Here is a 13,286-nt window from a genome sequence, read left to right on the forward strand (position 1 = left end):
CTGGACTGGTGCTCAGCAGCTTTCAAAATCCAGCCTAAATTGGTGCTTTAGTGTCCAGTCTCAAGCTGAGCTCCAAAAAACTGAGGCACCCAAATCAGTGACTACTTGTGAAAATGTAAATCCTAATATAGTGGGCACCGTCCTTTAGAGACCAAAGATTCTCCTACATCCAGGGCTCAGCAACCAGTGAGACGAGGTAAACCAGGCTTCCAGGGACCTCTGCGTCCAGGACAATTGGAGCAAACACTTTGTAGGAGCTGGGCCTCAGCATTCCAGACTGTATGTTTCAGATTACATCCCATCCCAGACCTCGTTCCTTCTGACAATCCACCTGTCTGAGGTATTTGTGGAGCACACAGTGCTTTGATAGATGGGCATTGAACTGGACACAGAGTTTATAAGCATGTTGATTAAAAATGTTTTAGAAACAAATAATCTTTACTATCTTTCAATCATTTTGCATCAATGTCACTGCTCATTACATTGAAACTAGAGATGGATCTGGCTCCAGGCCAGAACAGAGAGCAGCTTCCTTCTTTTTCTCTCCTTTCATGGATGTGCTTATGTGTGAACCAGTGGTAAAGCTTGACTTGCTCAAGTATGTATGTGTGTGGGGGGGGGGGAGGGGGGGAGAAGGGGATGCAAAGGGACATCAGGGTTTTAAGTTTCCTAATAGATGTCATATATCTTGACTTTAGTAAGGCTTTGGATACTGTCTCAAATGATCTCCTCATAAACAAACTAGAGAAATATAGCCGAGATGAACCTAGTGTAAAGTGGATGCACGACTGGCTGGAAAACCTCACTTTGAGAGTAGTTTTCAATGGTTCCTCACTCACCTTGTCTCTCTAATATCCTGGGGCCGACATACAACAACACAGCATACAAGAAAACTATTTGTGTGAGACTTGATTAAACAAGACCACCCGAGGGGTCAGTCGGAGACATTCGTAGTTCTGCGGTCATTGACCCTGTCCCCAGAAGGAGCTGAGAGTTGGCTGGGGTGGGATGTGGGGAAGTAGCACCTGTTTACACAGGAGTTCTAGATCCTAGTGTCTTCAAACACTAGCCAAAAATACATGAGCTTCAGGAACCTGTGACAAGGCAGAAGGAAAGTGAGTGGGACTTATTCTTGTAGCTCATAAATCAACAAACCTTTAACTCAGGCTTGGGTAAGTAGTAACGCCTCCACTCAAAGACTGATCTGACTCCAGCCCACCAATCTTCGTTATCTATCGGCTTCTAAAATGCTTCTCTCTGCATTGCAGCTCCATGCGTGTGAAGGGGGCTTCCTACCAGGTATCTGCTAGATTTGGAAGCAGTTACAGACAGTCTGATAAAGTTATCTCTTAACCCTATCTTGCTGCAGAGCAGCTTGGTACAGGCTTGCACGATGTCATGGCCTCCAGCTGACTGATCTCAACACAAAAACACCACTCTCCCCCACTAGCCTAGAATGCCATCTAGGTTGGGCTGAGCTTGCTGGGAGCACAGGAATCGCCTGACTGTATCTATATGTTGCGTACATAATAACCTCCCAGATACTCCCCAGCAAGCTGGAAGCCAACTCTGTGGCAAGAGTCCGCAGCATTCTGAGGTAGCAGGTGGGACGTGAATGAGGCAGTTGTTACACCACGCACTGGGGTGGGTCAGCAACAGCCAGGAACAAATTTGGGATGGCAACATCCAAATACACAAGCCTCTCTTGCCCAAGCTAAAAGACCTGGCTCCGTTAGCCAGAGTTGCAGCAGGCTCATAAATCATAAGCCGTGCATGAATTGCTGGCTTGAGAAGGCTAGCCCCCAACCCCACCCCTTCCGCACTGTCCCCCTGCTGCCGGAGGCCAGAGGCCCCCCCATCACGGCTGCTGGCCCATGCCCCAGGCTAATGCCCCTAGCCCCGGTGTGCTGGAAGGGCGGGCAGCACAGCCCCAGCCCCCTCCTCCCCCCGCATCCCCAGAGTGCTGGGAGGACGGTGCGGCTCCAGCACCAACCCCAGCCTGAGCCAGGGCCATGGCACAGGGGAAGAGCCACCCGCAGAGCAAGAAGCAGGAGGGGGCTGGGGGCAGAGCCATGCCTGGCTGTTTGGGGAGGCTCAGCCTCCCCCAGCCTGTAATACCCACCGCCCATGCTCCTCAACCTCAGCTGAGCCATCAGTCGAGGAAAATAGATCACCACACTGCATAGGTGTGGGTTCTAGTGTTACTTATATTAACATTCATGTCCATGTATTGAATACTGTCCCCACATTTTCAGCGTTCAGCTTGGCAAGGCTTTTGGAACTAACAATGCTGAACTCTTTTGAGGCAGTTGCTGTGGAGATCTGGGAAGCTGGAGAGGAACCAGTTGTGGTTTATGGTGACCAGGGAGTGGGTTTGGATTGTGAGTAAAGCACATTAGCTGGCTCTCCGGTGGAACACTGCACATTTCCACTGAATGCATCCAATGAAGTGAGCTGTAGCTTATGCTCAAATAAATTTGTTAGTCTCTAAGGTGCCACAAGTACTCCTGTTCTTATTGCTGACAACGTTACTCTGAACCCGAAGAATGCAATTGAACGTTATGGGGCCCCCCGCTCAGAGCAATTGTTTCAAGCTGTCTGCAGACTCAGGAAGATGTTTGGTTCATATTTTCAAGGGTTTCTTCTCTGCCGTAAGCTCCATTTTTTCAATGGAAAGTGAGATTTTGTAACACTATTCTGTGGAAGATGATGGATTCCATGTCATATTCTGCTGCCATGGAATACACAGGGCCACACAGAAAACACTTTTCAAACTAGAGATGGGCCTGAACCAAAACCCAGTCCAAATACACCTGAATCAGTTTGGGATGGAAGGAAGAGTGTGTGTTAAGAATCCAAGTGTTGTAGAAGGGCCCTATTTTAATAGTGGGCTGAACTAAACAAATTCTGTGAGTAAGGTAACCACTGGGAAAGTAAAATGTTTCTTTCCAGGAGACATTTCTCTCTCTTCTGCCCTGTGCTTGCACCTATGATAAGTTGGTAAAAACTTGCACTCGTTACTAACCTGGCCCAGATTTGAGCTGATGGCCTAGAGAAGAAAGATTCCATATCCAATTATTGGTATCTGGACCCATTAGCCTACCACCTCGGCCACATTTGTACAAGAATGTACAAATAACTGCTAGTCCAGACAGTGGGATTTAGAAAAGCATGGCTTAGTCTGAGCTATTTCCTACCACTCTAGCTACTCCCATATCATTAGGCCTGGTGTACATTACAAAGTTATGTCAACATAAGTGTTAGGGTTCCCCCAAGACCTCTTTCACTCAGTTCCCCAATAACTGAATTAAACTCCAGTCTTCTCACTCAGATTTCTCTATCTGGCACACAGCAAAGCTATGCTGAGTTGATTAGACTTATATCCACCCCGTACGCTCGAGTCTCATCAACTCAGCGTAGCTTTGCTGTATGCCAAATAAAGAAACCAGCAAGTTACCTTGCATCAACCTATTTGTGCACATGTCTACATCCACATTTGTCTCCGACAGATGTAAGAGAGACAGTAACACCACCTCCCCAAATGGCACTGAGCCATGGTCAACCTAATGAGGTCAATGTAGTGAGAGTGTAGGCATTGCATGACCGATGTAGCCCCTACTAGTCCTCCGGCAATTGTCCCATAATGCCTAGCAGTGACTGCTCTGGTCAGAAACATGAACTCCACTGCCCAGGGGTCATGGGGACCAGAAGCCATTCCCTACCCCACTCTAACGCCCCTGTGTATTTTTGAAATGCCTTTTCCCGATTGCCCACCTTGGTGAGCATGCCCAGCTGTTCCTTGGTTGTGTGCGACTGCCCAACCCACCGTGCCGGCTCCCTACGCTAGACGTACTCCTGTCAGGATCTCCTGGGCCTACGGGGAGAAGGCACAGCTACGGACCAGCTGCAGAAACGTGGACTTTTACAAACAGATTGCACTGGGAGGCAGGCTAAGGGGTACAACAGGGACCAGCAGCAGTGCCACGTGACAGCAAAGGAAGTGCGGCAACATGCCACGAGGCCAGGGAAGCCAACAGTCCACCTGGTGCTGAGCTGCAGACCTGGTGCTTTTACAACAAGCTGCATGCCGCACTTGGCAGAGACGTCACAAGCAGCACCACGCCAACCACTGTGGATCCCTCCGTGGGGCCCGAGACAGAGACCCCTGCCATTAACAGCAAGGAGAAAGGGGATATTCCCGTGTGACTCACTGCTGCTCCACCACGCATTGCCAGCATTTCCCAAAAGACAGGGTGCTGGATGGTGGTGAGTCGCATACTGGCATACCACCTACCCCAGGTGCACCGCACTGTACACTGACACGAGCACTCCTGATCAGTATGCACAAAGCCAGTGCAAGGAGCCAAGTGTGCACGCACACAAGCAACACACTAGCTGCAGCAGCTTTATCAGCTCTCAGAAGTTGCATCAACCAAAGTATGTAGTGTAGATATGGCTTAGTGAGGCTCTTCTTGATATTAATCATGTTTGTCACAGGAGTGCCTAAGGACCAGCCAAGAATGGGGCCTCTTGTGTCAGGTGTTGTACAGACAGAATTACACCGTAGTAGCTAGTCCCTTCCCCAAAGCACTTACAAGCTAAATAGACCAGCGAGCCAGGGGGTGGGGGAAGGTGCAGAATGCACAAGGAGCATGAACAACGTGATGGCAGCAAACAGCATATCAGCTCCACAAGATTTTACATTTTAGAGTGAGTTTACTAAGGAGGGAATCAGCTACATGCAAAGAAAAGGGAAGGGAAGGAGCATGAAGGGGACAGGACAGGCAAGAAGAGGGTCGGAGGGGTAGTTAGTTGTGGGGTGAAGCTAAGGTGAAGAGACTGTGAGGCCTGGAGCAAACAGCCGTTCAGCAGAGGGCAGAGAAAACTCAATCAGAACTGTAGAAAGTTCTCAGAACCTGCCTGGCTGGTTCTGCTCCCACCGGCTGGACTCTGGCTGGCTTCTTTCTGCAGTTTTCCCCCCAGGCCACATGGCAGAGGTTAGGGGAGGCACCTCCTAGTGGCCCCAGCTTGAGGGGGTCTCCTCTGTAGAGTTCTGGATCCAGGAGAGTGTCCAGAGGATGGGGTGTTCTTAGCTGGGCTCCATTATATCTGCTCCCCGCTAGTGCAGCAGTCCTTGTGGTTCTATTCAGTGTGGGGGGTGGGGGAATTCAGTCTGAGTGACAGGTGCTGGGAGTCTCATGCTGCCAGTACTAAAACGTCCTCACAATTTCTAAACATTATCCTAACTCAGAAAAGTGTTGCATCAGCAGGTGGAATTCTACACTAGACCTTGTCTTGACACATAATGAGGAATTGCTCACAGACCTAAAAATGCCCAGGGTCTGTTGTTTTTGTTGTGTGCAAACAGAAATAAAGTCCATACCAGTAATATATCAACTTGGTGCTTTAAAAGAGCCAATTTCACAAAGCTGAAAACAATTATGAGGCAAATCAAGTGGGAGAAGATTTGAACAGAAAAATGTGAATGATAATTGGGAAGTATTTCAGAATATTTTACTAGATACCCCAAAGTACACCATCTCAAGGTCGAGAGAGGTGACTACGATGTTAAAAAGATCAGCCAACCCCCCCCCCCCAACAATATATTACACATAGGAAAAAGGAGAAGTTGATGCCAATGAATATAAAGCAATGAATATATATTAGAAGTTTGGAATGATAGAAAATTGACAAGGGAAACAGAAGGACACAGAGAGAAATCTAGGGCCTGAAGAGTAAAGGACAATGAGGAGTCTTTTAAGTATATTAGGACAAAAAGAATCCTAATAATGGTATTGGTCTGTTATTAGATGGAAATAGAAGACCTGTTAGTGAAAAAGCAGAAGCGTTCAATACATTTCCTGTTCTGTATTTAGGAAAAGCCTGACAACGTATTCATATCAGATGACAGTGATGATAGACTTTTCATTGCAACAGTAACTCGGAGGACGTTACACAGCAGCTATTATAAGTTTAGACAGTTTGACATTTTTAAAAATCAGCAGGTCTGGCTAACTCGTACCTGAGAGTTTTAAAAGAGATAGCCAAGGAGCGCACTGGATCATTAATGCTGATTTTCAATAAATCTTCAGCAACCTGGTTGGTTCACAGTCTATCCCACATGTGCACACGTCTATCCCTATCAATCTGCTGAATGCAGCATACAATAACAGGAGACAAAGTTGTTCTCAGCAGGCAAAGAGGAGCGTGGGTTTGTCCGTACTCAGTTTTACTTATAGCGGGGTAGGTGAGTGAAACATATATCTATGCTGCCCACCAGGGCTGGGGAAAACTGTTCCAGTTGAAATTGCTGCTTCTTCTGCGGACAGCTGGACATGGGAATTTCTGCAGATTTGGATGCTTGCTGTGCTTATTTATAAGCTAATTCCTAGCATGCACTCCTTGCCCTCAGCTTTCTCATTGCCAGACTAGAATCCACGCTCTAGGAGCACATGGATAGTATGTGTAGATGACGTGTGCTTTGACTTCTTGTATGTGTTCATTGCAAGCCAGACCTGTGTCTTTGAATGAGGCTTATTCTCAGCATAAGCAGTTTCTGATATGGCTCCGCACTCTACAAGGGCCTAATCCTAAATCTATTGATGTCAAAATGGAAAGGATATGACTGGGGTTCACTAGGGACCTGCTCCATTGGCTTTGGTGGGCTGTAGACCAGACCCCTAGCAAACCTCAGTCACATCCCAATGCAGCAGATAACAGCCAGATTAATGATCATCATGTCTACTGTAATTTTACAGAGTTTTTCTCTGACTTGCACCTGGGTCAATGAGGAGTGATGCCACTGATTTCAGTGAGGTTACACTCAGGATAAATGTGGCCCAGTGTCTGTTTTTACTGAGCACACTGTGCAGAAGTAACTTTGTTTTTTCATTTTAATTTTCCCCGAGTTGTCTTATCACTTAAGATCCTGGGTTCATTTCACTTCCACATCATGGGTTCTGGTGCCAAGCTATGTCAGCTTCGAGACAACAGACATTTAAGGAAGTGAACACTATACATGTTGCCTTCCAAAGATTATGTTTCATTCCATTCTTTTTATTATAGTATCGTTTATTATTTACATTAGGAAGATAAAGTTACTCCCCGATGAGTGAGCAATATAATATAGACCATTACAACGCAAGCAGTTAAAGGTCAGGCATGGTAGTGGGATTAGAGGGCACTGGAAAGGACATCGGGGTGGACCCTGAAATAACAGTGTCACTTGGGCTGGATTTCTGTTTTTTACAGGACACTTCTGGAACCCGGATAAAAGTTTGGAATTTACGATGGTTTTCATCTTCCCATTCTGCCTTTCTTCTGTGGTTTCTGTTTCCCTGTTCTGGGGTAGCATGTGTCTATCTGTATGTCTGAGTACCCAGTTACCATGAAATACAAATTTAAGGGTCACACAAATGCTTTCCCATAACAAACTCAGATATTTTCAGCTTAGTGTAGTTATTCTCTCTCTCTCTCTCTCTCTCTCTCCCTCCCCTAATTCCCTGCTGCCTTTTCCCATCACTTCTTTCCTCTATCCATGAACAGTGCTGGCTCATTCTTCAGCAGTTTCATGGTGGGGAGACCTTTCTGCACCTACACACCATGCTGATAGGTGCAAACTAAGAACTGAAAGAACTATGCGTTGCTCTCTGAATATGAGGAGGCTTGAACTCATTCTGATATCTAGCACTAATGAATGCCACAGCTCAGGGCCTTCCATTGAAAGGCTTTGCCTCTACATCATGACAGGACCATCCTAGTCACAGCAGTGCTCCACGGTGCACAGCTGTCTCAGAAGGTCAGCAGTGCTGGTAGGGGGATCTCCAAGATTGCTGGGCCCCCCCCCGGCCCATTCAGAGCTTTAGTTGAAGATTAACACACCAGGAGCTAAAAGTCAAGTGGGGAGCTGAAATCAGACACAACATTCTGGTGACTTCCTCTTAACTGCCTCACTTCCTAAGAAGAATAGAAATTGCTTATCTAGAATCAGATGTGGTTAACTAACATTGGTAAGTCTAAAGAAAAAAAAAGTTCACAGCTTTAAAATAGTGTCACTGGGGAGTGACAACAGCTAGAGCAAGTGAAGGCAGGTGGGTTTTTGGCTGGGTTGCTACAAGATTTCTGACCACTTCAAAATAAATTGCCAGAGTGCTCAAAGGATATTGAAGGAACCACAGAGATGTTCTGGCATTAACAAGGAGAAATCACAAGGGAGGATCATGTGGCATAGACATCCAGGTGCAATTTACCCTTGTGCAATGCTAAAGAGGGGTGACAGCCAGTTAACTGCATGATTCCATGGTGACAAAGTTCTGCACAGTTCTGTAGTTATTGTGAGGAAAGTCACTGGGAGAGCTGAGTTTTGGTGCCATTGTGGAAGAAAAATCCCACTCAAGGTTGTTCCTGTTGGCGTCTTCCTCCTTCCTTCCTGCCCTTGAGCCTGCAGAGGAGGCACCCTGCTCTTCACCATGACAAACAGCAGCTTGACTCTAAGCAGCCTGGATGCAGTTTACATCACCATCGAGTTCGTTATTGGGATATCGGCGACCCTGGGCAACATCCTGGTCATCTGGGTGGTGAAGCTGAACCCAGCTTTTCAGACGAATACCTTCTACCTCATCGTCTCCTTGGCACTGGCCGATATAGCTGTGGGCATCCTTGTCATGCCGCTGGCCATCGTGGTGAGCTTGGGAGTCGTAATCCACTTCTACTCCTGCCTCTTCATGTGCTGCCTGCTGGTGGTTTTCACTAATGCCTCCATCCTGTCTCTCCTGGCTATCGCGATCGACAGGTACCTGAGAGTGAAGCTGCCCACTAGGTGAGTCAGTCTGTTTAGGTTGTTGCATTTTCACGTTATTGTTCATATTACATGGGGGGGTTCTGTTAATGCTCTAATGCTCCTCCTGGTCGCCACACCCCAGCTCAGACCTGGAGGCATGCTCCCCTGTCTCCCCCAGTGCTCATACCCCCATCTCACACCAACCCTGCAACACCTATGTTTTACTCCACCCTGCCTCAGGGTTGGAGGATAGACTAAACGACCTCTTGAGATCCCTTCCAGCCCTACATAGCATTGGCCTGCTAAACCCAGGGTTGTGAGTTCAATCCTTGAGGGGGCCATTTAGGGATCTGGGGCAAAAATTGGGGATTGGTCCTGCTTTGAGCAGGGGGTTGGACCAGATGACCTCCTGAGGTCCCTTCCAACCCGGATAGTCTATGATTCTGTGATACATTTCTATGGTTCTGTGATGACAGATGCTCCCTGCTTCCCCATCTATTTGAAGTGGCTTCTAATCAGGCAAGTTTCTGAAGCAGTAAACTCACTTTAAATGTATGTTCCAAAAAGAGTAAGATTATCTCTTTGTAAAATCAATTTAAGAGCAGTTCTTTTGGGGGCAGGGACTATCTCGTAGCTCTGTGTTTGTGCAACTAGCACAATGGAGTCCTGATCCGTGTTTGGGGCCCCTAAGTGCTACCACAATATAAAAAATAAGTATTAATTATTTAATTGCCTATAGGGATCAGAGAGCCGCTGGGATCTTGGTGAAACATGATTTCATTCTTCAATCATTTTGTTGGGTGTATAGCCTGATTTTTATATTATTTCTGTGTTTGTTTATTTTGGGGCTAGTCACTTCAAATACTCCCGTCAATGTCAGCACTGGATCAAAATGAGAAAGGGGCATAGAGTGAACAGCAAGTTCTAATAAGAGGATTTTATAAAAAACACACCTTTTTTCTATAACTTGAGTGGCCAAGTGCAGGCATAAAACACTTCCCCCCCTCCCCCCATCAAAAAAAAAAAAAAGAAAAAAGCCCACCAAACCCAAAAACCATGGCACAGGGGCAGACTGTACACAGTCCTGGTGTAGTAATTGGGTCCACAAATTTACCTTAATTGTGAAGTCAACTGTAAGGAATGAGTGAAAGTTCATAAACAAATTTTTTTTATGAACTGTAACAACATATGTTGATGGGAAAAGGTGCACAAGGGAGACAGAAAAACTGCATAAGTCTAAACTAAAAAACCTACAGATATAATTAAGGACTGTGTTAAGATTATGCCTGGTAAACAAGAGAAGTGTGGGACCAGTAATCAATGAACCAAAACTAGTGGGTCAGAAATTAGGTCTAACAGATGGACAAGATGATGAGGGGATAGGCTATTCCACCCACCACTCTTGTTGGAGATCCTTAAAAGAAGAGACATTGGGGGGAAAGCTGGCTACTGTGATGCTGTCTAACTAAAAGATGAAAGAAGTGTTAGGAGTAAGCTTCACTGTGACGACTACCTGCCCTGCAGTCTCCTGGGTCCCCGGACTTCCTTCATCCTAATCCTCACAAATGTCGTGACCAGATCGGGCCATGAGAGAGGGATCCAGATAACGTTGCCTCCTCTATCAGCTCTGACTAAATCCTGAACACTGTCTAGGATGTGAGACTTTGTTACCCCTCACCACTGCCCAAGATGTCCTTTTCCTTCCACATCCTTATTTCTTCTCTTTCCCATGTTTCTTCTTTTGTCTTCTGTCTAAGAGTCTGGCTCAACCAGCCAAGACTGTCTATTTTACAACACTGGTGTAAGCCTGTGACCAGAAAGAGGCAGCTAAAAGCCCTCAAAAGACCAACACTGGTACGAGTTTTCCGGGTTTCGGAGTGGCTGATCAGACTGCGTGCTAGGCCTGGGTTTTTTCCAGCGGTGAGAGTCAATGCTAGAGAGAGAAGTTCCATTTTCTATCTTTGCCATTCTTTTCTTTCCCCCTTTGTGCGTGTTCGTTTTGTTTTGTCCTCTGGGAAGTGAGACTGAAGTTTAACAGCAGCATCTATGACAGGTCCAGCCCATCTTAACTAATGTCTTCTCTTTTCCCTAAAGGACAGTTATTACCATCTAAGACACTGTCAAATGGGAAGGGGGAAAGGAGTTCTTTCAAAACTCTCTCCAGCGAAAGGGAAAGGGTCGGGATGTTCGTAAAATGAAAGCCTGACTTAAGGTGTTACATTTCAAAGGCTTTCACTGTTTTTGAGTTCTTTTCTGCATCTTTAATAAAAAGGTTTAAAAGACTTTCCATAGTGCGTTTGCCATGATGCTAAGTAGGCTGAGGTCTCTGTTTACCAAACCCTGAACCTTGTTTAATGTTGGGCAGTGACTGGGTCAATTTAAATCTTTAACTCTTTGGGTTTGTTTTTTCCCATCTAAATTAATAGAGCAGGCCATATTTCTATGAGCAAAGGCCCTACATTAAAAGATAACCAGGAGCAGAGGAATAGTATAGTCTGGGGGAATAGTGTAAATTACAATATGAATGGACAGGTCCTTAAAGGAAAGCTGGAAAGTAGCAGAATCAGCCGCTGGCAATGGCAATCATATCCTTGCCTCAAACATGCTGAGATCAGCACCAGACCAGAAATGTGGCCATCCAAAGCAGGCCAAATGGTAAGAGACAGACTTGGTTAAAACCAGTTAATCATTCCACATATGGTACAAAGTACCTGCAATAAGATACCTTGTCCAAAAGACAGCTGAGCACTCAAGTCAGCCACAAATGAACCTACAGCCCTTGAAGGCATGAATTCTTGGATGTTGCTTCACTGTCACTAAAGAATCACATCTAACAGGGGTGGTGTTTTTCAGGTACAGAATAATCACCACAAAGAGAAGAATTTGGGTGGCTCTTGGAATTTGCTGGCTGCTGTCCTTGCTGACAGGATTTGTCCCCATGTTCGGATGGAATCAAAGGACTGACACAAAAAGGGCCAGTGAACTCAAGTGCAAATTCCCCTCTGTGATGAGAATGGATTACATGGTATATTTCAGCTTCTTCGCCTGGATCCTCATCCCTATGATCCTCATGTGTGCTCTGTATATTGAGATCTTCTACATTATCCGGACAAAGCTAAGTCAAAGTGCAACAAACACGAATGCAGCAAGAGTGTTTTATGGGAAGGAGTTCAAGGCGGCCAAATCTTTGGCCCTCGTCCTCTTCTTGTTTGCTATCTGTTGGCTGCCTTTGTCCATTCTAAACTGTATCCTCTATTTCTGTCCCAAATGTCATATCCCATCGCCTCTGTTGTACGTGAGCATTCTGCTGTCTCACTCCAATTCGGTCATGAACCCCATTGTCTATGCTTGCAAGATAAAGAAGTTCAAAGATACTTATACTCTTATTTTAAGAGCCTGTGTTCTGTGCACGAGTCCAAAGCTGGTCAGTCCTAGCATGGAGCAAACATCAGACTGTGACCCAGCGACCCCTTGATGCCAACTGGCAGAAGGTCCAGGGGGCACACACAGGATTTTACAGGGGTTCCCTGGGTCACATATATGCATAATAATTCACCAAAGGATGGCAAATGAGGTCTCTACCAAGAGCCAGTAGCCCACTGGTCATCATAACCACGGCAATATGAATGGATGGATAATATTTAAGGAGTTATGTATCTATATTGAAAATAATGTTCTTAAGGTCTTGGAGTTAAAGCAGGTCACATACCTTGGAAATGTTCCTTTCAGGCAAGTGGTAATATCTCCCTGTCTGATCATTTGTGTATTGTGTAGTGCGCAATGTGTGCCTCACAATGTATGCCTATTTGCATATTGAGCCAGGTGCTAATTAAGAGACTGTGAAAATCTACAAGAGAGGAAATCTACAGGAAGAAAAAACAGCAGGAGAGTGTCCTGCTTATGAATAAAGACAAATGATTGTTTGGGGTATATCTTGGTGTGCAAAGGGACACACTGAAACCTTCACCTTGGAAGCAAACTGACAGCATGCATATCTCATGCAAGGGGTGGGAGGGTGTCACAGCCAGCCTAGCTGGAAAGTACTGCAAGGATTTTAGATGAGCAATACTCTACTAGCCGTGAGAGTATCTTGTTAATTAAGTCTAGGCTCTAGAATGCATGCTATGATTTTATTCTTTATGGAACCATTTGTTTCCAATACTTCTACTTGCTTCTACTCAAATTGTTATGCTTTGTTAAATAATCTTGCATTTGATTTAACTATAAACAAATCTCAATGCTGTGTGTTCAGCGGAGTGGTGCTCTGAAGTGGGACTGGTAAGCTGGCTTGTACCATTTCTTTGGAAGCAGCAAATCTGTGAATACTGTGAGTGTCCAGTGGCACAAGGGCTCGTCACTCCAGGGAGATGCTCAGAGGTTGGAGTGTGCCTATTGCTAACCTGCAGAATGACAGCGGGGCCTGCAAGGCCTAGAGGGGAGTGATTATGTTGCCCATGGCCAGTGGAGTTGGGGAGCTGACCCCCAGCAGGCACAGAGAAGGCGTCCT

At 45.9% G+C, this 13,286-nt stretch overlaps 1 protein-coding gene across 1 annotated transcript; it reads left to right on the plus strand.

Moving 5' to 3' along the window:
* The first annotated feature begins 7,913 nt into the window (after positions 1 to 7,913).
* ADORA3 (adenosine A3 receptor) lies at positions 7,914 to 12,945 on the plus strand. Its single transcript, XM_048826542.2, has 2 exons — positions 7,914 to 8,818; positions 11,633 to 12,945. Exons 1-2 carry the CDS (start codon positions 8,469 to 8,471, stop codon positions 12,252 to 12,254), a joined length of 972 nt encoding a protein of 323 aa, XP_048682499.2. The 5' UTR covers positions 7,914 to 8,468; the 3' UTR covers positions 12,255 to 12,945.
* The last annotated feature ends 341 nt before the right edge of the window (positions 12,946 to 13,286 follow it).

Source organism: Caretta caretta, chromosome 21 (genome assembly GCF_965140235.1).
Source record: "Caretta caretta isolate rCarCar2 chromosome 21, rCarCar1.hap1, whole genome shotgun sequence".
Taxonomy (NCBI): Eukaryota; Metazoa; Chordata; order Testudines; family Cheloniidae; genus Caretta; species Caretta caretta.

Excerpts from the sequence above, each read along its gene's own strand:
- ADORA3 (XM_048826542.2), top strand. The coding sequence starts at position 8,469 with ATGACAAACAGCAGCTTGACTCTAAGCAGCCTGGATGCAGTTTACATC. Across the intron at positions 8,819-11,632 it reads AGAGTGAAGCTGCCCACTAG|GTACAGAATAATCACCACAA; the intron begins GTGAGTCAGTCT and ends GGTGTTTTTCAG.